The following is a 20816-nucleotide window of genomic DNA, read 5'->3' as shown; positions in this document are numbered from 1 at the left end:
CAGAACCCAGAGGGTTCGATTGGCTTCACTTCTGCTACTCTAGTATTGTGTACCACAGGGCTTGGTTCTTGGTCCACTTTTATTCTCTATCTATATAAATAACTTGCGTGACAACGTGTCAAATGCTTTTTATCATTTTATGCAGATGATTTAGTAATTTACTGCTATTCTTCATCACTATCACAGGCCATACAGGCTTTGCAGTCTGCTGTCATTGTAGTTCAAACACGCTTACAAACTCTGAAGTTGGTTTTGAATGTGGATCAGACAAAAGCAAAGGTTTTTTTCACACTCTAGAAAACTACCAGCAATCCCTCTATTTCTTACCACTGCTGCTGGAGCACAAATTGAGTTTGTCAGTACGGTAATTATAAATATCTTGGATTTATTCTACATAAAAAACTTTGTTTTAAAAATCACATAGCCAATTTTTTATGAACATTGAAAATGAAGATTGGATTTTTTTGCGAAATGGATCCTGTTTCTCTCTCAAAGCTAGAAGTAAATTGGTAGCAGCAAAATTCCTGCCACTCCTGGATTATGGAAATGTTTATATATGAATCCTTCGACCAAATGCTTCAATCATTGAATACTGTGTATCATTGTGCTTTAAGATTACTAACCGGTAGCAGACGTCTTACACATCATTGTGAGTTGTATGCAAAAGCTGAATGGTTCCTTTAAGACAATGAAGAAACAATCACCTGATGATCCTGATTTATAAATCTCTACTCAATTTGGCTCCAGGATACCCAAGCTCTCTCTTATAGATCTGTTATTTCCCATTCTTTACGCTCTAATAACATTTTCCTTTTGCATGTTCCACGTGTTTCAACTGAAAAGAGGACGCAAGCATTCAGGCTCCTGGAATCAGCTCCAGTCTGAACTCAAAATGTCCAAACTGATTTCATTGGATTTATTTTGAGCGGTTCTTAAAAACATGCATTGTGATTCTATTAACCAGTGTCATTGCTTTTAAATTTTGTATTGTTTTAATTGTGTGCATATGTATTATTTAGTTTTATTTTTGTGTAACCAGGTTGCTGTGTAGTGCAGACTTCTGCTCAGGTCCCTCCTAAAAATGAGACCTAGATTTCAATGGTTAAATAAAGGAAATAAAAATAAAAGATGTTAATTTTATTTACATAGCACATTTTCAGCAACTAGGCTTTATATGAATTAAAAAGAAATACAAACAACAAACCAAAGGAAAGAGCAAAAGAAGAAAAGAAATGTAATAATGTTAATCTAAAGTATATAAACTAGATACTCCTGATCTGGGTTGCTTGAATAAAGCCCTGACTGGAACTCAGCAAGAGTATAAGTAATCCAGTATTATGTGTTTTATGGAGACATGACTGCAGGGTTCTATCCCCGACTCCAACATCTCTCTGCTTGGCTTCCTGACTATATGAGCAGACAGATATTTAAAGAGCAGCAAGAAAAGAAAGGGAGGTGGATTAACAGTGTTTGTGAACAACGTTGTGTCATCCAAGACATGTTACTGTGGAATGGACAAGCTTAGTTTGTCTTTTACAACTCAGTTTTATTGACGGTTGGAAAGACTAATGGACAGCAGCTCTAATGTTATTTACCCAGAACCTGACAGACAGCGATCGTGCATGTCATGACGTTGATTACTGAAGTGTAGACCTAAATGCAGAAAGGAGTTGGCAGCAGCTGAGTTCTTAGATTTAATGAAGAATGGTTGAAATAATGATGGGCAGTTACAAAAAATATAAAATCCAAGGTAACAACAAAAGTAAATTGAAAAGATCAAACCAGGAGACACATGGAAAGACTGAGGTAAGTAGTAGTGATGGACAGATGAGGCTTCACTGGGTCTGTGGCACATTTCCCAAACTGTGTCGACACTGTGTTGCCTTGTCACTTACAGTGACATCTGCTGGATGTAGAAAGTCATTGCAGGCAAATTCAATAAAGACAGGAGTGTTAACCGGTTCCTCCCCCTCAAGCCGGGCACCTTGATGCCTCAGCATTGTGGAAGTGCTCTGGTTACAGTAAGACAAAACTTGGGAGCAAATCCTCCATTTTTCACCTACAATATAAATTAAAGTTAATCCATGTAAACAAACTCAAATATCCATGGAAAGGAATTTGAATAATCCGAAAGAAAAATTATCAAAATTGGAAATAAGAACGGAATAATAATGATTTTCCGTGATAAGATCAAAATGATCCCACATGGGAGAAAACTTCCTCTTCCTCTGTTGATCCATGCCAGTATTCAAATATGAGCCAAAAACCAACACAAAGCAAAGAACACAAAGTATCTCCATCCAGCAAAACCCACAAACGTGTCATCACAGTTTCTCCCTCATTGATACAATTTGGCTCAGTCACATCCAAACCACACAGGAACTGTATCGGTCACGTGGTTTTCCTTAAAGTGATACGCGCACCGACACGGGGTTTCATCTTGTCTGCTCGGCGCATGTGCCGAGGTTTCTGTGTTGTCTGGCCCATCACTAGTAAGTAGATAGGAGGATCTGACAAGCAATGGGAGAGAATCAGAGGCTAAAATACTGGGTGGTAGAGAGCTGGAGAAAATCAGGGTTGATTATCTCCAGCTCTGAAGCAAATCCTTCATTTTTCACCTACAATATAAATAAAAGTTAATCCATGTAAACTATCTCAAATGTCCATGGAAAGGAATTTGAATAATCCAAAACAAAAATTATCAAAAGTGAAATGAGAACGGAATAATAATTAGCAGGAGCCAGACTGAGTGGTGGGGAAAAGGTCGCACAGGAAAACTACATAGATATTCAGGGAAACACAAAAGAGTGATGGAAGTAACAAAAAGGAGCTGAAAATAATTTGAACCCTAATAAAAAAAAAACATGATAAACTGGAAAGAGACAAAGACATGAGGGGAAACTTTGAAAGTAACAAAACAGAAATAAGGCTGATCTAAAAATAAGCACTAAGGTGTACAGACCTAGAGCAACTAGAAGGACTAAAAGAAATAACCTAACTAGAATCACTAAAGAAAGATGGGCATAGTATCACAATTTGTAATTGTTGTTGGTGAGGATGGAGATGTGGTGTGAATTGATGGATTTAATGAAATCCAAAAGAGCAAATGTTCCAGGCAGCACAGGTGAGCAAAGGCAATGGCTCCAACACTGGTAGAAACTCAACAGGAATGACAAAACCATCTGACATACTTCTTATGACTGAAGACTAGGATCCAAGGTGAACAAGAGACACAGGTGGGTTTAAATACACAGGAAAGATAATCAAGGGAAACAACGGACAGCTGGGGCGATCAAGGGAAAAACGGGACAACACAGGAACTAATTAACACAAAAACACAAGAAAAAACCTACATCCCTACACAGAGAGTTAGAGATATGAGAACAACTGAACTGTGAGTCTCGAAATAACTAAGAAATAAACATAACTAGAAACACTATGAGGGACTGAAATAAGGAAAAACAAATTATGAAACTAGAACGACCCTGAAAGGTAAAACTAAAGTGAACCAGAAATAAAAAGATAAAATGAGTAATGTGCTAAAAACAAAATCCCTACCCGAAACCCAGAGTCCTGACAGTAAAAGTGAGATTTTGGCTTTCTTAGGACAATATCTATGTGTGTGCAGAATTATTATGCAACTGTATTCAAACTGAAGATTTTCCTATCTCACTTGTTTATTGTTATTTGATAAAGTGATTGTTTGTCAATTCAAAATTGACAAACAATTCTGACATTTAAAAAACAAATCAGCACTTTCCAAACAAGCTGTACCCATTTGTAGAAGCAGCACATATTTATTGTTTTGGAGCAAGCATGACACATGTTTGATTTAACCATTGAGCATATGATATAATAATAACAAAACCTACATGTGAACATGTTTTAATGCTGTTGATCACTGTATTCAGCTGGTTTGTGAGGTTGGCTGCAGGCATTTATCAATCTTTTTACATTTTTCCAGACTCCAGTATTGAAAATGGAATAAAGTCTCCACCACCCTCTAAATGCTGGGTAAAGCGTGCCTTGTGCATTGTTCCTGCAGCGCATTTAATAGCAAGCAATCAGTAAATCAGCAGCCAGAGTGCAGCACATGGCAGTCCAACAACTTTGTCCTCCAGGTAATGGGTGTTCACTTCGGGACAAATTGAGCCAAACTTACTGAAGTGATTGACACGTGCCATCATGTCAATTGAACTTTCAAAGTATGTAGCAAAGGTAACGAAACACCCTCATGTGCCCCCCACCTCAAAAATGAATCCAGCTCTGCTGCCTTAGAATGACCTAAGACAAGGTTCCAATGTTGTGGAAGACACCCTGTCTGGTTCCAGTACTGAAGAAAACTCATCAATAACTATTAACCTGTTGCCCTGACAAGATCCTGGAGAGACTCCTGTTGGCCCACCTGAATAAGCAGACAAGCCCGTATCAGGACCCTCCTCTCCTTGTTTATCGCAGCAGAGTTGGAGTTGACGATGTCATCATACGTCTGCTTCAACATATAGAAAAAGCAGGCAGCACTGTGAAGATCATGTTCTTTGATTTCTCCAGTGAATCTAATGCAATTCAGCCTGATTTGCCTTGTCAAAAACTCCAGAAGACACAGATGGAATCCTCAACAATCACCTGGATCTTGGACTACCTCACAAACAGACCACAACTTGTGAGACTGAAGGACTGTGTGTCTAACCAGGTGGTCAGTAACACAGGAGCGCAAAGGGACTGTACTCACCATTCCTTTTCATTCGCTACACTTCAGACTTTCAACACAAGACCGACTTCTGTCATCTATAGAAATACTGAATTGACTCTGCAGTTTTCAGCTGTTTCAGAGATTTACATGGAACCTCTGGTGATAATTATGCAAAGAAGGATTCTTCATAAAATCAAGAAAATTATGGACATCCCTCACCATCTTGCTCATGAAACTGCCTTGAAAAAGCAGAGCATCTTCATTCAGTGGCTTCTTCGAATTCACTGTAACACAGACTGCTACAAAAGATTTTTTTTCTGCCAACACCCATCACCATCTTCAATAACGCTCTGTAGAATCTAAATTGGTGAGCTATTTAATTTCCCTTTGGGATTAATAAAGTATTTTTGAATTTTGATTTGAAACTCTCTTTCATATACCATTAAAATGTCTTACTATCAAACCTCATATGTATGTGGTACTTTTATACATATACCATAAAACTCTTTAACTCATAAAAATACAAATTGACTCTCTTATGCACAGTACTACCAAACAAAAACAAAAAAAATTGCTGTTTGAAATAGACTTACAATAATAAAGCATAATAAAACTTCTTGTGAGGCAGAGATGTATTGATTTTATCCCTCAATAAATGTCTTTGTTTTATTTTTGAATTTATTGTATTTCTAAATTAAATTGATTGTAATTTAATTTTCTACAAAAAAATTTACAACCATCTCCATTTATGTAGCTCCAAAATTTTGACAGCATGATAGTAAATGTGAGAATGAATAACAGAATATGAGTAAATATTCGTGGTCAGTGGTACCCAAGTCGGTCCTGGAGGGCCGGCATCCTGCATGTTTCAGTTCTCTCCCTGGTGGCACCAACAACCTTTCCAGCATGTCAGTGTTCTTCTTAGGCCTTCTAACAGCCATCATTTAATCCAGGTGTGTTAAACCAGGGAGAGACTAAAACATGCAGGATGCCGGCCCTCAGGGACCCACTTTGGATACACCTGTTGTAAAAGCTTTTACAGTAGTATGAGCAGTATCTGAAATGTTAAATACGAGCCTACATTGGACACCTCATCTGCTGCTGAAGTTAAATGGCTCTTCAGAAATGAAGGTGAAGCTGGCTTTTACTTGCTACTTCAGTAAGGGTTAAAGGGAAATTCCACCTTTTTTCTCACTACCTGGAAGGTCTTTATTCCAAGGGTGTGGGTTTGTGTAAGTTTTGGTGGGACCTTACAACTTACTGACCAACACCCCCCCCCCCCCACGACCATTTTTGACCAGTGGGCGGGGGGCACCACATTGGCTTAATAACCCCCACCCCCAACCATAACCATAACTTGATCATACATCTTGTGTATACAACCAGATACAGTCATACTCAGCAGATCAATTCAAGAACACTTTACTTTTTGCTTTTCAAAATTCAGCAAACATTACAAGTAAGATCAAAAGAAATATCCTCTGGATCTACTGATTATACAACAAACACAATTGCAGATAAGAACAAAAAATGACTTCTTGCACTTCAGGAAAAAGATCCAATTGTTGAGATATTATGCATTTAAGAGGAAATAAGATTCATAAAATAACAAATAAATCAATAATAAAATAAAATAATTCATAATTATTATCAAATAATATAATATAAATTATAAAATATTACATAATTAACAGACCTATTCTACCTCACATTCAGTGCTGACCTTACTAAACAACAAATGCGTTGCGTGATAGATATCTAACTTATGGGTCCACTCACTGTACTTACAGCCGAGGTAGCGAAATAACTTCTAATGTCTGTCGTCCTTTTCTCTTTTGGTCTCGGAGACTCATAATAAATGTCAAACTCAGAAGGAGACGCGTTCACTTTCAGCACCATGGACCAAGCTTCCGTTCCGCGTGTGTCCAGCTGGCCGCCGCCTGTTGCAGCCAATCAAAGAACGTAGATCCACGTTCTTTGAGCCAATAGCGGCATGGGTCGTCATAGTTCATAACAACGAATTTTAAAATGAATGCTACCACTGCGTAGTATATTGAAAAATTAAACTAATCAATGTAGATTTTCGTCTATTTTGTTTTTGTTAAAAAATACATATGTTTTTTTTTTATTAATATGGCAAAAATTGGTCAGGACTATTTTATATCCCTTGAATATTGGTTGGGACATGTCACGACCGTCCATACCCAAACCTACGGCCATGCTTTATTCTGGTCTAGTTTAAAAATTAAAAAATGTTGAATCCTCAAACATGGACTCTTCATTAATAGCATGATTTTTAAAACATAGTTTGTGAACCATAAAACCTTTATTTAATTTGTGAAAGTTTATGAAGAGGTTATAATAGTTCTTTTTTTGCACCTAGACTTGAAAGCTGTCAAACTTTACCATCAACCACAATGGCAGATGAGTCTGATGCTGGCTCAAAGTCACATTTTATTCATTCTTATTTGCACAAACCACCTTTCGCTCTCAGTTCTCAAGGACCACTGTCCTACAGTTTCTACATGTGTTTCCACTTCAACCTGAGCCAACTATTACAACTTTTAAGGAAATAATAGTTGATTCAAGGACACATGTTTTTGGACACCTGAAGAGAGGTGAAGACAGTGGAGAGGATCATTGGAACTTCACTCCTCCATACACACACAGTTGCTGCATAGCCAGAACAAACCAGATCCTCTCTGATTCCACCCATCCTGTGTTCATCTGGTTGCCGTCTGTAGCTTCCACTGAGGAACAGCCAGACTCAGAAATAGTTGACTCTCACTGGCTATCAGATTGCTCAACAATCCCATCATGAAGACTGTCTGAAACTGTTTGAAAAATTCTATGTTATATATATTTAGCAAAACATTCTTATTTGTTTATTATGTAATTATAGGCACCCTTGTGTTTCTGTGTGTGCTCCAGTGGCCAAGTGATGACATTTTATTGCCAATTTCACTTAAGTTTTTTGTGCAATGACAATAATATAAATGTTTTTACTATTTGCATTGTGTTGACTAAAATCAACTTCAATAGAAACTGACAAAAGGTCAGGCAATAACCAAAACACGTCAAGAAAGCTTTTTTTTTTTTTAAATGAAGAGGTAAACTGCAAAGTCCTTCTCATAATTTCACAAACTGTTTTATTTAAGCACCATTTGTGCAAGCAAAAAGAAACTAAATAAAAAGTTTGTTCAGAAAATTTTATTAATAAAATTAATAAAAAATAATTTTAGCTGATTTTACATTTTAATTCCATTTACATTTTATCTTATATTTGAGAGCATGTTGGAATACATAAGCTAATTTAATGTTATATATAAGAGAGTTTGAATCCTTTTGGTATTTCCCATCAGGAAAATTGTAGTTCCCATCTCCCACACAGCACCAATACATAAAACAGTATATCAAATACTTCAATTAACGGGATTTTGTTTTTGTTTTTAGTACATTAACAGCCCAATCCTGTAGTCCTTCTGTTTCTGTTGTACTCCTGTTAGCCCTTCTTCCAGACTCCAATGAAGAGTTGAAAAGTTTCATTGCACGAGGGACAAAGGAGTTCCTCAGCCTGTTGGTCCTGTACTTTGGAAGAAGCAATCTCCCACTGAACCTGCTTTCCTGGCTGGTGTTGTCCATAATAGCCTTGAGTTTCTGTAGGGTTCTCCTCTTTGCCACTGCTGCCAGAGAGTCCAGCCTTGTGCCAACCATTGAGCCAGTCTGTCTGACTTATTTCTCTAGCATGGAAAGGTCCCCAACACACCACAGCGTATAACAAGATGCCAGTGACAACAGACTGATAAAACAACCCCAGCAGCTTTCCAAAGATGTTAAAGGATCTCTACATCCTGATCTGAACCTTCTTATAAAGCTGCTTGGTGTTGCTTGTCCAGTCTACCTTGTTGTCCAGCCACAGACCAAGATATTTATAAGTCTGCACAAGCTCCACCTCCTCCTCTCCTATCAGTTATTGACTGCAGTTTACGACCAGTTCTGAGAGCTACAACCAGAGCTGAGCTGTGATCAACTCTGATTTCCCTTTCTGATGTCAAAGATATTTTGAAGAGGAAAAAGTAAAAGTAAAGTTAAAAAAAAAAAAAACACATCAAAGTGAAAAAAAATCCTGTTGTACAGGTGAAGATCTGAATGTATGAAAAAGATCTGTGTTGAACTGAAGAGGACTATGTTAAGTTTTGTGAGAAATCCTATTTTTATTCATCTAAAAATCTAATTGATGTTCATGTTTCTTACAGGTTCGTTGGACTGCACATTCTCCACGGTCTGTGTGTGAATCTTTGTCTTTGATGATTGCTAAACTAGCAAACTAAAGTGAGCTAAGATGCAATAATGGAATGAGAAAAAGTGAGTGGGGGAGCCTCACTGACAACACCCAGAGGAGAAATCTGCAGCCAGAGTTCAGCACTGTGTTTACAAGGAATGCTTGAGATACTTTCTGGCTCTTTCTATAGTCAGCACAGTCTGAACATGAGCACATCCCCTTCCCTTGCAGTGAGTGAAATGCATACAGGGTACCTCACACTCTATGAAATGATGAAGGCAACCTCACAGAAGGTCGTCACTCTAATACAGAGGTCAAATTAAGTGCACAGCGTCCATCAGAGGAAAAAATGTATCTGCAAATTGCTTATCTGCAGTAAAGGTTGCATTGTAACCGCGTCATGTATTCAAGACCCTTACCTGTGGTGGAGTGCAGACTCTCCGAGCTCCAATAGCGAGACAGGACCCCCCTCAAAGTGCTGCCCAAGCTGTCTCCTCCTCCTCTGCCTCCACCCATACATGCACCCACACCAAGACCTCCGTCCATTACAGGGCTCACCGAGCTCCCTCTGTCAGACTGAGACCCCGGTGACAGTCCAGAGCTGCCGCTGCCGATGCTTCCACAGCTGTCCCCAGGCAGGGGCTCGCCCCTTTCCAAGCCCTGCTGTGTCCGCATCCCTGTGAGGATGCACAACAGAGAGGGGGGGACAGAAGTTCGCAATGAGAACTTAGGGGAAATAAAGAGATGCAGGAGGTGTCCCTTTCCCAAGAGAAAGAGATTGAAGCACAGGAGGAGGAAGAGGATGGGGAGGTGGCTGGTCTGAGATCTGCTAAACTGTTTGTTGTGATAAGACTCTGCGATCAACCTGCTGATGTCTCCTCCTATACACAGAACAGGAGAGTCGTAGCAGCATACCTCTCCTCCCTGTCACTCCCTGCACTTTCAGCTGCGCCCTTTCCCTCCGTTGCTGCATCTCCTTTTCTCTGTGCAAATTGATCTGCATGCCTTCATTTCCTCACAAAGCTCTGTCTCGCATGCACGCTCCCTCTCTCACACAAGCTGAAATCATTAGGGGTCCCGCAGGGGGATTCGTGTTGCTCGACAGAACTGCTTGCCTGACAGAAAGACTGGCTCACAAATGCAGGATATACAATGACCAGTGATGTGCGGTAGGGCTCATGACTGGTGAGGCATGACTGCTCTAGTGTAGGGGTGTCAAACTCCAGTCCTGGAGGACCACTGTCCTGCAACTTTTAGATGTGCCTCTGCTGCAGCACCTGAATAGAATAATTAGGTCATTAAGGTTCTGGAGAACTGATCTACACAAGGAGGAGGTCATTAAGACATTTCATTCCACTGTTTTGTACCTGTGGCTCATCTAAAACCTGCAGGACAGCGACTGGAGGACTGGAGTTTGACACCTGTGATCTAGAGTCAGATGTACAAATCTAAAGTCCAATATAGAAAATTATATTTCAGTTTTGTCCTTAACTAATTAAAGCTTTTAATTATTAATTTTTTCTCTGCTGAATGCATTAAATAAAATTTAATAACATTGACATTCTCAATAAATGAATGCTACAGGTTAGGGTTATGGTCTGTGTTGCAATTCAGCCATAAAAGGGGCCCTTGAATGTCTGGAGGGCCCGACCAGCAGCTACTGAGTTTCTTTGCCTTGATATCTTTGTCTTATAATTCTAGATCTCTGAGGAGTTAACATAGAACAATGATGTAGAGTTAACCCCTCTGAGCCTTTTTGATCTTTAAAGCAGTGTTCAGCCATATTGTTGGAGGTTAAACAGAAGTAGTAAAGAACCTTTTTACAACAAACTAAAGGATTGAGGGGAGTAAAGATCGAAAGTTATTTTCCTAATTTGAGAATATTTTATTTCTCCGGAAGATATCACATCAGGAACAAGGAGGTATCAGGTTTTACAGATACGGACATTTTTAGACTAAAGAAAATAATGTCCAAAGCAAGAAAACAATTTTGAGTAAAATGATGCACAATAGCATTTTATTATCTTTTATAAGGTTTTTATGTGTTGGTTTTAGCTTCTTACCCAAAATGGATTCTTTTAAAATAGCATCATTGAATCTTAATGGGGCGAGGGAAGCTGAGAAACGTGCTTTGATTTACCAAACACTGAACCAAAAGAGAATAGACGTTATTTATTTACAAGAAACTCACAGCGATTCTTTAATAGAAACAGACTGGGGCAGAGAGTGGAGGGGGGAGGTCATTTTAAGTCATGGTACCTCCCAGAGTGCAGGGTGGGCTTCCTGTTCTCCAGAGCTTTCACCCCAAACTCCACAGAAATTGAACACGTCGTTCAAGGGAGGTGGCTTTTAGTTAAAGCAAAGTTTGATCATATTAGCATGGTTTTTATTAAGATTTATGCTCCTGTTACCAATGCAGAGAAAAAGCGTTTTTTGTTGTTTTTTTTAATTGGGGAAAGGTTGGGTGATTGTGGGTCTGAGGATTATGTTTTTATAGGTGGGGATTTTAATTGTACTGAAAACGAGTTTTTAGATCGTAATCATGCAGAGCCACATCTGGCGGCCCAACATGCTCTGCGGCAGCTGGTCTCGTCTCACGGCCTGGTGGACGTATGGAGGAGGATGAACAGGCTCCAGGCAGTACACATGGTCCCACATTAAGGAAAACCGAATCTCTTTAGCTCGACTTGATCGTTTTTATTGTTTTAAACACCATTTTAACGTGTTTAAAACATGCCAGATTTTACCGGTGGCTTTTACCGATCACTCATTGCTTTTAGGTAGTGTTTTTATCAGAAACATTTTACCTAGAAGCGCTTACTGGCATTTTAACTTGACTTTAACTTATGATTGGGGTTTTAAAGAGATTTTAGGTTATTTTTGGATCGGTTTCAGACAGAGAATGTCTGATTTTACCAGTCTGAGACAGTGGTGGCATGGTAAAGTGCAAATAAAACTGCTGAGTCAGCAGAACACTCTCAATGTCACCCATGACATTATGGGATCTATTAGAGATCTGGAGATGAACATCATGGAGTTAGAACGACTTAGTGAATCCACAGGAAATCGAGAGCACACTGAAGCTCTCAAATCTAAAAGGCTAGTTTTAGCAAACTTGCTGGAGAATAAAGTCCAAGGCACATTGGTCAGGTCCCGGATCCAGAACATCACGGAGATGGATGCTCCATCTAGCTTCTTCTTCAGCTTGGAGAGGAAGCACGGGCAGAGGAAGCAGATCCACTCTTAGCTGTCGGACACGGGGCAGCAACTGAGTGAACCAGGGCAGATCAAGAGGAGGGCTGTGGAGTTTTAACGTTCTCTGTTCAACAGTGGGGGCTGCACAGTGACGCAGTTGGTAGAGCTGTTGCCTTGTAGCAAGAAGGTCATGGGTTCGATTCCCGGCCCGGGGTCTTTCTGCATGGAGTTTGCATGTTCTCCCTGTGCATGGTGGGTTCTCTCCGGGTTCTCCGGCTTCCTCCCACAGTCCAAAAACATGACTGTCAGGTTAATTGGTTTCTCTAAATTCTCCCTAGGTGTGAGTGTGTGTGTGAATGGTTGTTTGTCTTGTACGTCTTTGTGTTGCCCTGCGACAGACTGGCGACCTGTCCAGGGTGACCCCGCCTCTCGCCCGGGACGCAGCTGGAGAGGAACCAGCAACCCTCCCGACCCCATTAGGGAAGAAGGGTGTACAGAAAATGGATGGATGTTCAACAGTGAATACAAGGAGAACGATGAACTGTTGAAGGAGTTCAGTGATGAACTACCTCAGGTCTGTGAGGAGACCAACACTGATCTGGAGCGCCCCCCTGGGGCTCCAGGAGCTCTACACAGCCCTCCTCAGCATGCAGGGCCAGAAGTCCCCAGGTATTGATGGGCTCACTATTGAGTTCTACAACGCCTACTGGGATCTTCTGGCCTAAGACTTGCTCAAAGTATTTAATGAGAGCCTGCTCGCTGATTCACTCCCTTTGTCCTGCCTCAGGGCAGTCATCACTCTGCTTCCAAAAAAAGGGGAACCTGCAGGACATAAAGAACTGGCGCCCCGTGTCCCTCCTCTGCACCGACTACAAGATCCTCTCCAAGGCCCTGGCCACTAGGCTGGGAAGGGCTATGGAGCAGATCATCCACCGGGATCAGACCTATTGCGTTCCCAGCAGGTCCATGGTAGATAACATCTACCTAATTCGGGACGTTTTGGAGGTCTCAGGTACATTGGGTTTTTGGCTCAGCTCTCTCTTCACCAGTACGGACCGGTACAGTGCCTGCTTGATGGCAGACGCTGCGCCAATCCGCCCGTCGATCTCTCGCTCCCTTCTTCCCTTATTCGTGAACAAGATCCCAAGATACTTGTACTCCTCCACTTGGGGCAGGACACCTCGGCTACCTCGTCCCCAGAGATTGGAGAGCCCAACCCAGAGTCCCCAGGTGGGATTGAGGAGGTCTTCGAAGTACTCTGCCCACAACATCCCGAGTTGAGTTCAGCAGCACACCACCCCCACTATAGACAGTGTTGGTGCTGTACTGCTTCCCCCTTCCTGAGACGCCAGATGGTGGACCAGAATCACCTCAACAAGTATGCCCACTCCTGCCTGGCGCCTCTCACCCTGGGCAACTCCAGAGTGGAAGTATGTCCAGCCCCTCTCAAGGAGACTGATTCCAGAACCAGAGCCATGCATCGACGTGAGACCGACTATTTCTAGTCGGAATCTCTCGACCTCACACACTAGCTCTGGCTCCTTCCCCACCAGGGAGGTGACATTCCACATCCCAAGAGCTAGCTTCTGCGACCAAGGATCGGATCACCGGGGCCCCCTCCCTCGGCCGCCACCCATCGCACAATGCACCCGACCCCTTTGGCCCCTCTCATGGGTGGTGGGCCTGTGGGAGGGGGGGCCCATATTTCCTCTTCGGACTGACCCCGGCCGGGCTCCATGGGTAAAAGCCCAGCCACCAGGCGCTTGCCATCGTGCCCCCACTCCAGGACTGGCTCCAGAGTGGGGCCCCGGTGACCCGCGTCCGGGCAAGGGAACACGAAGTCCAATGTTTTTAAACATCATTGGGGTCTTCGGCCTGCACTTTGTCTGGTCCCTCACCTAGGTCTGCCTTGGGTGACCCTACCAGGGGCATGAAGCCCCAGACAGCATAGCTCCTAGGATCATTGGGGCCCTCAAACCCGTCCACCACGATAAGATGGCAGCCCAAGGAGAGGCCTATTCCCATACATCCTTTTAAATTCTTAGAACCATCTGAATATATTTTAAGGTAATTATAATATGAATTTCTTAAATATATATCAGTTTTGAAACCTATTTCATTTAAATTCCAGTCATTTTTCATTTTAAGAAGTCTCATATCTACATGTACCTCAGGAAATAGCCATGGAGGAAGCCATGACACTAATTGGATTAAACTGAGCTATTTTCTTGTCCTCTAATCAATTTTCTTACAATCCATCCAAATCCATTACTCTAGAACTTTGAATATTCCCAACAGTTATCTAAGATTGTTGAAGTTACATTTTCTTCTTTACTACTTTTAATTTTCATCCAATATGCTAGAGCTAATTTTATTCTTCTCAGTGGAGTCTCTCCAGTCTCAATTAAAAGAGCATTAGTAGGTGTTGTTTTCACTGCTCCTGTACATTTATGTAAAGCCCTGCTTTGTAATCTATTTATCTTTTGTAGTGTTGTTTTAGCTGCTGGGTTAGGGTTAGAGGCTCACACCAGTAAGTCCAAATTGCAGTTGAAAATTTGGTTAATTTAAGAAAACGAAAAAATGTGTTTGCTTTTTGAGGGAAATGGTAAAAAAAAAAAAATAATCTGGTCAATAATGTTTAGAAATAGTTTAAAATCTGATCCATTTTTATTGTAAATACGTAATACCAAAGAAAAAATTAAAATTAATTTTAATATTAACTTCAATGTTACTTCCGGAATCTGTCGAAACATAGCATAGCATAATTGATTCTCCCCTGGAGCTGAATATCGTGTCTCTTTCAATACTGTTTTAATTTCTTTCATGGTTATATTCATGTCTAATGTTGACATATATTTTTGACATTTTTCCAATATATTTTTATGATTTCCAAGTTTTTGAATCATCTGCCATCTATGAATGTCAGTAAGATGTTCGCCACTATGAACTGCAGCAAATGTCTCACCTAATAAATCTGCCTTATTTTTATTTAAAACTAATATCTCCTGACCTCTAACTAAGGATGGTATTTTAACATCATTCCTTTTCCCAGTCATTTTCCTAAACTTTGACCAAACATTCTGTAATTTTATTTCTGAACCTATTTAGGAACAATAATCTCTCCATGTTTTCTTTTTGCTTCCTTAATAGTTTTTCGAGCCTTTGCTCTTTTCCTTTTATATTCAATAAGGTTTTTGGTTGTTAAATTTTTCTGTAATATTTTAAATGCCTTGTTGCAATTTTTAACTGTTCTACTACATCCATCATTCCACCAAGGAACTACTTTTTTCTTACCTTTTACTTTTATTTTTGGTATGCTAGAATTTTCAGCATTTAAAATATGTTCTAGCTGCTTTCTCTCAGTCATCCACTAGATAGAGCCTGTCACTGATGAGGCAGAATTGCAAGCAATTCTGCCTCATCAGCTTTGAGAATAGAGGCACAGGTTGCCAGCAATTCAGTGCATGAGTGTTTGCCTGTTATGGTACTCTGTGCCCCTCTGAGCTTTTGCCAGTGATTTTTCAATCTGAGGTTACTTTTGCCCTCCTTGTAGGTTTCTCCTCATGGTGCCTTGGAATTTACCCATTGTGTTGCCCGAGTCCTTCATCTTCACAAACAAAAAACATATCAAGAAGAGTCTCCGGATTTCTCAATCCTTGACTGGCGAAGTTTCTCTCCACTTCCCATGGTCTGCTCTATTAGCTGTCCGCCCTCTAACATTACATCCTCCTGCAGCCTTCAGCAACCTCTGGTTCTCCTCCGTTAATTGATACTCAGACCTGACCCCTTTTACCCCCATAAGCAACCCTGACTCCAGTGACCTAACCTCTTCCCCCTGGCGGACTGCCCTTATCCCAATAAGTAAGCATCATCCAGTCAACTTCTTTGTCTCATTACAAACTGTCATCTTATTTCTTATCTTCCCTATCCTCAGACTTCTGACGATCCAGAACTGTTGATTCCAGGACAAGAATCACACACTTCTCTCGATCCTTGTTCTGTTTAAAATAAACTTTATTTGTCCGGGTCAAGCAAGTTGCTCCCATTATGACATTCTCAGCTTTAACTTAAGCCACATTTTATGGGAATTAGGTTTAGTTTTTTTGTGGCAGATTCCTGCTCAGCCTGCATTGCACGAGAACAATTTTGTGGACATGACTCGATAGTAATGGCATAGGTGCACATCACTGACTGCAATGGCTAACAGGCGACGTCCAATCCAGTAACAAACTATTTTGCCAAAAGTATTTATTCACCAATACAAATTATTGGAATCAGGTGTTCCAATCACTTTCATGGCCACAGGTGTATAAAATCAAGCACCTAGACAGGCTGACGGTTTTTCCAAATATTTGTGAAAGAATGGGTCGCTCTCAGGATCTCAGTGAATTCCAGCGTGGAACTGTGATGGGATGAACTGTGCAACAAATCCAGTTGTGGAATTTAGTCTATCCGTAACATTCACTTGTTGTCAAGTGTAAAGTTTGGTGGAGGGGGGATTATGATGGCTTGTTTTTCAGGAGCTGGGCTTGGCCCCTTAGTTCCAGTGAAAGGAACTCTAAATGCTTCAGCTTCCACAACATTTTGGACATTTCCATGCTCCCAACTTTGTAGGAATAGTTTGGAGCTGGCCCCTTCCTCTTCCAACATGACAGTGCACCAGAGCACAAAGCAAGGTCCATGAAGACATGGTTGGGGAGTCTGGCATAGATGTAAGATTCAGAGAGGGGTTGCGGGGATGTGTCCCCCCCCCCCCCCCCCCAATATTGGAGACAGGTGCATTTGTCCCACCCAAGTATTTCATAGCATTTGCAAAATATATTTGATGTTGAAATCTTCTTCTTGCATGCTTTTATTTTGAAGGCGCAACACATCACCTTCAACACAGCTCTCCTTCTTACCTGTTCATCCCCCTCATAAAGGCACAGTGTTTAAGAGGCAGGAGGCAGCAGCAGAGTGAGGTGAAACAGTTTGTCAGGATTGTTGCCGTGATTATTGACATCTTGTTGTTGTTTTACTTTCATATATAGGAGCCAAATCTTTTTGGTTAAGTTGTTTTAGTTCTGGAGTAGTCACATGTCCAATATCGTACTGCTGACTTTGTCTAAAAATTAGCTATTCTATCCACAATGTTTTATTTAATCACAATGAGTCTGAAACGACTGTGAAATGAAGGACAGGGAGGGAATAAAATGAAATGAAAATTGAAAAAAAAGTGAGGAGTCTCTTGTAGTGGTGATCCAACATGCTGCAAACATGCTGAACTTCCTTTCTCAGCAGTATCTAACCTCTGTTGTCTTCTGGGGTTGAGGTTGCAGAAGGTTCCTCCAAACTCACATGGTCTTTGTCCTTGGTTGTTAAAGAAGATACTGAAACATTTGTATGGTCCAGGGTCCATCAAAGCATGCCGAAGCATCAGATTGGGTGTCTTTGCATGGTGACTGTGGGATAACCTCTGACCCTGCAGATGATCTCTGCAGGATTGTATTCTCTCTGCTTGATGGATACTGGGTTCCAGCATTGAAATCTCCAGCAGGAAATCTTTTAGTGGTTGTTTCATTTAAATTTCCACAATGGGATTTATAACAGGTTTTAATTAAAAATCTGAAAAAACACAGGTGGACATTCTAGTGGATCTCAAACTTTAAGCTTCCTGTTCTCTCCAACAAAAGTAGTGGCAATCTACTAGAAAAGAAAAATATCTTAGAATTTAACTAAACTTTTTAAAAACATTTAGTTTGTGCAGCTCCTATTTTAAGAGCATATTGCTCAAAATTCGCTCCCGAGAAAAATGTACAGAATTTGTAATCAGTCGCACACAATTCAACACACACAAACGTATATTATGCCCTCATAACTTGTTTTCTTTTTTACAAGTTTTAAGAAATTATACTAAATAATAGACAGCAAAGCAAAGCCTCCCCAGGTGAGGAGGAGGACGCTGATTCCAAGGCTCAGGTGTTTTATCTGATTCCAGAGGATGACTTGAAGCGACATTTGCTTCAATTCTATTCTTTATGACAAACGTTTTGACTAGATTTAACTGCTTAACTCTCCCAGTCTAGCATGATGCTGAGGAAGAACATGGAAGATATCTTAACAATAACTATCATACTTTCTTTACTCTGAGGAAAATCTCAGTTTGTACTGCCGTACAGCTGCAAGCGCTTCTGCAAGCATTAATGAGTAACTGATGCTGTAGCAAACTGCTAAGAACCGGATACACCCTTTGGGTGGTGCCATTTCTTGACGTCTTAAAGCCTTCACCACAAAGAACAACTAATATGAGAAACTCATATTAGAAGATCTTCGGTTCAACTAACTCATATTAATTTCCCTGTAAGATGATTTCTCCCATTCGCAAATGGAAGAAAAAGAAAGTCTCAGTGATGCCAGTACTCAACATCAATGTGTTCTGTTCTATCAGGTCTCTGTGTACTACATGTATTTTTTAAGAAGCCAGGGTTTCTTTCACTGTTTGTAGTCACATGCAAGAAACCCAGGGACACGGCTATAAAGGATGAGTTCTAGTCACGCTTTTGAACGTTATCAATAATGTTGAGCGCTTGCCAACCACGACAGCAGTACCGCATTCATAGTTAACGTGTACATTGGAGCCGAGTCCTTATAGACAGTATGTATAAATGTCACAGTAGCGAGTTATAAAAATTCACAGGGGCACGATCAGGAGCTACGAAAGCCCGGTTCAACACGTCCACTATATACCTGTATTAACCTGCTCGTCATGTAGGTGAATATATGCTAATGTTTCAAAACTGTAAGAGGATTTTTATAGGGAAATTTTTTTATTGATTCAATACAAATAGAAGGAATCTTTTAGAAAAAGAAACAGCTAAAGGTGAAACATAAAGCGCTTAGTGATACTGATTGTGTTATGTTCTTTATATTTAACTAAAAAGTAGTACGGTTAAATACATCAAAACATGCCAAGAAGAAAACCTTGAAGTAACTAGCAATGCTTCTCCCATAGAAACAAGCCTTTCTTCTCATTCAGAGAAACATAATATTAGGAGAAAAGGCAAAAACGTTGTCAGTTGTTTTGTATGCTGTGGAGATCCTCCATAGTAATGTACACCACCTGAAAAATGAAAAACAAAACAAGCATTTTGTAACTTACAGTTGTTCAAACCAATAAAATACTCAGCTTAGGAGAGTTTAAATCCAGAGGGTTCCTCCACAAAAATAGGATTGCAAAATCCAGGATAACAGACATGGCACCGTCAGTTCATCCTGGCTTTATCCTGCAGCTTGTCGAGCAACTTTTAAGTAATTTAGGTGAATGCGCATCCAAAGATTTCTTCAGGAGACCAATGAGATAGATCACAGACTCACTGATGCTACGCTAGATACGTTGTGTACACCATACCTCAGAACATCTTTTGATTGAGGATTTTGAGGAATGGAAGCACATCATGCATAAAAAAATAACTGCTGCTACGATAGCAATCAGTAGCGGATTGACTGAGTCCGTAATTAGTAAAAGGTCTTTCTGACAAACTAGAACAACGGCCTTCAGAAATACAATCAAACAGTAACAGAGTCCATATGGGTCATTTTAAATTGAATAATGCTATTTTTTTAACATTATAATGTTAGGGATGAGAGTGTATGACGACAGACCAACGGATAGAATATCAAAATTAGCTAATGATACTTTCATGCAAGGTATTTAAAAAAGACCAAATCGGGCAGATAAGAACATAGAATCGCAGACAAAACTCATTGAACACTTTACTAAGCCTGGCTGTTAGACTGGTCCGTAACAGGCTAACTTCACAGAATAAATCGCCATGGTAACTTATGTGTTACCTCTTCTGAAACACTGAATTGAGACTTAATCAAGCTTGGATATCCAGAAAATCCCAGCTTAATTTGCTGAGATTAAAAGTTAAAACTTTTTTAAAACTTAAAAAAGTTTTAAGTTTTAAAAAAGAATTAAGTTTTGTAAAACAAAATGGCTGTGAATTTCTGCTTTGTACATGTGCAGATGGAAAAGTGCATATAGAAAGTCCATGGTGTGTCAAAATTCTGAGTATTCAGAGAGAAGAAACCATCAGAGCCCTGGGCAGGCAGTGACTGCGAATGTAACCCACAAGGAAGGTCACTTATATACCCTTAATAGTTAGTAGATAGCAGGGAAAATAAGTTTTAAATGTGTTTGTCAAATATTCATTCAATGTGTCATTTAGTCAGATCCTGGAGGCGGGTCTTAGCCCTGTCAATCACAATATTGTATGGCAATGCTGGATTTTCTGTTCATAGGCATTTTGCTATACAAACGGGACGTTTAGGTCGGCTCTGGTTGGCTTGAGCACCTCTGCACTTAATTGCATCATTTTGTGCCTTTAGCACATCTTGTAGACAGTTGCCTTTATTAGCTCATGCTAAGGGCATCAAATGCTAAGATGCTAAGAATTCCAGGTGTCCCTGTAGTGTGGTACATGTCTTCATGACCTCAGATAAACGAAAACATTAATAGATGCATCTAAAACAATAAAATAACTCACATGATTGTGTTTAGGGTTGGGGTAGTCACAGATGTCTTTTGGAAAAACAGAGCGCAATAAAACTTTCACTTCTTCGGGGTAAACATAGGTGGGCTGGAAGTGCTTCTCCTTGTTAACA

The 20816-nt window shown here is 40.3% G+C and overlaps 1 protein-coding gene across 2 annotated transcripts in view; it reads right to left on the bottom strand.

Annotated features, from left to right (window-relative positions):
* The window catches only part of arhgef4 (Rho guanine nucleotide exchange factor (GEF) 4), a 64399-nt gene extending 54392 nt beyond the window's left edge, over positions 1 to 10007 (bottom strand). Inside the window, exons 1-2 of one of the 2 annotated variants that reach the window (XM_044104562.1) lie at positions 9891 to 9978; positions 9395 to 9652 (exon numbers count right to left, since the gene is read on the bottom strand). In XM_044104562.1, the coding sequence (XP_043960497.1) occupies positions 9395 to 9652; positions 9891 to 9978 (346 nt within the window). Of the gene's footprint in view, positions 1 to 9394 lie in introns of both variants that reach the window. The other variant, XM_044104563.1, reaches the window with a different exon arrangement.
* Between the last annotated feature and the right edge of the window lie 10809 nt (positions 10008 to 20816).

The sequence above is a fragment of the Gambusia affinis genome, linkage group LG21 (assembly GCF_019740435.1).
Source record: "Gambusia affinis linkage group LG21, SWU_Gaff_1.0, whole genome shotgun sequence".
NCBI lineage: Eukaryota > Metazoa > Chordata > Actinopteri > Cyprinodontiformes > Poeciliidae > Gambusia > Gambusia affinis.
This window is presented reverse-complemented; position numbering and strand designations above follow the sequence as displayed.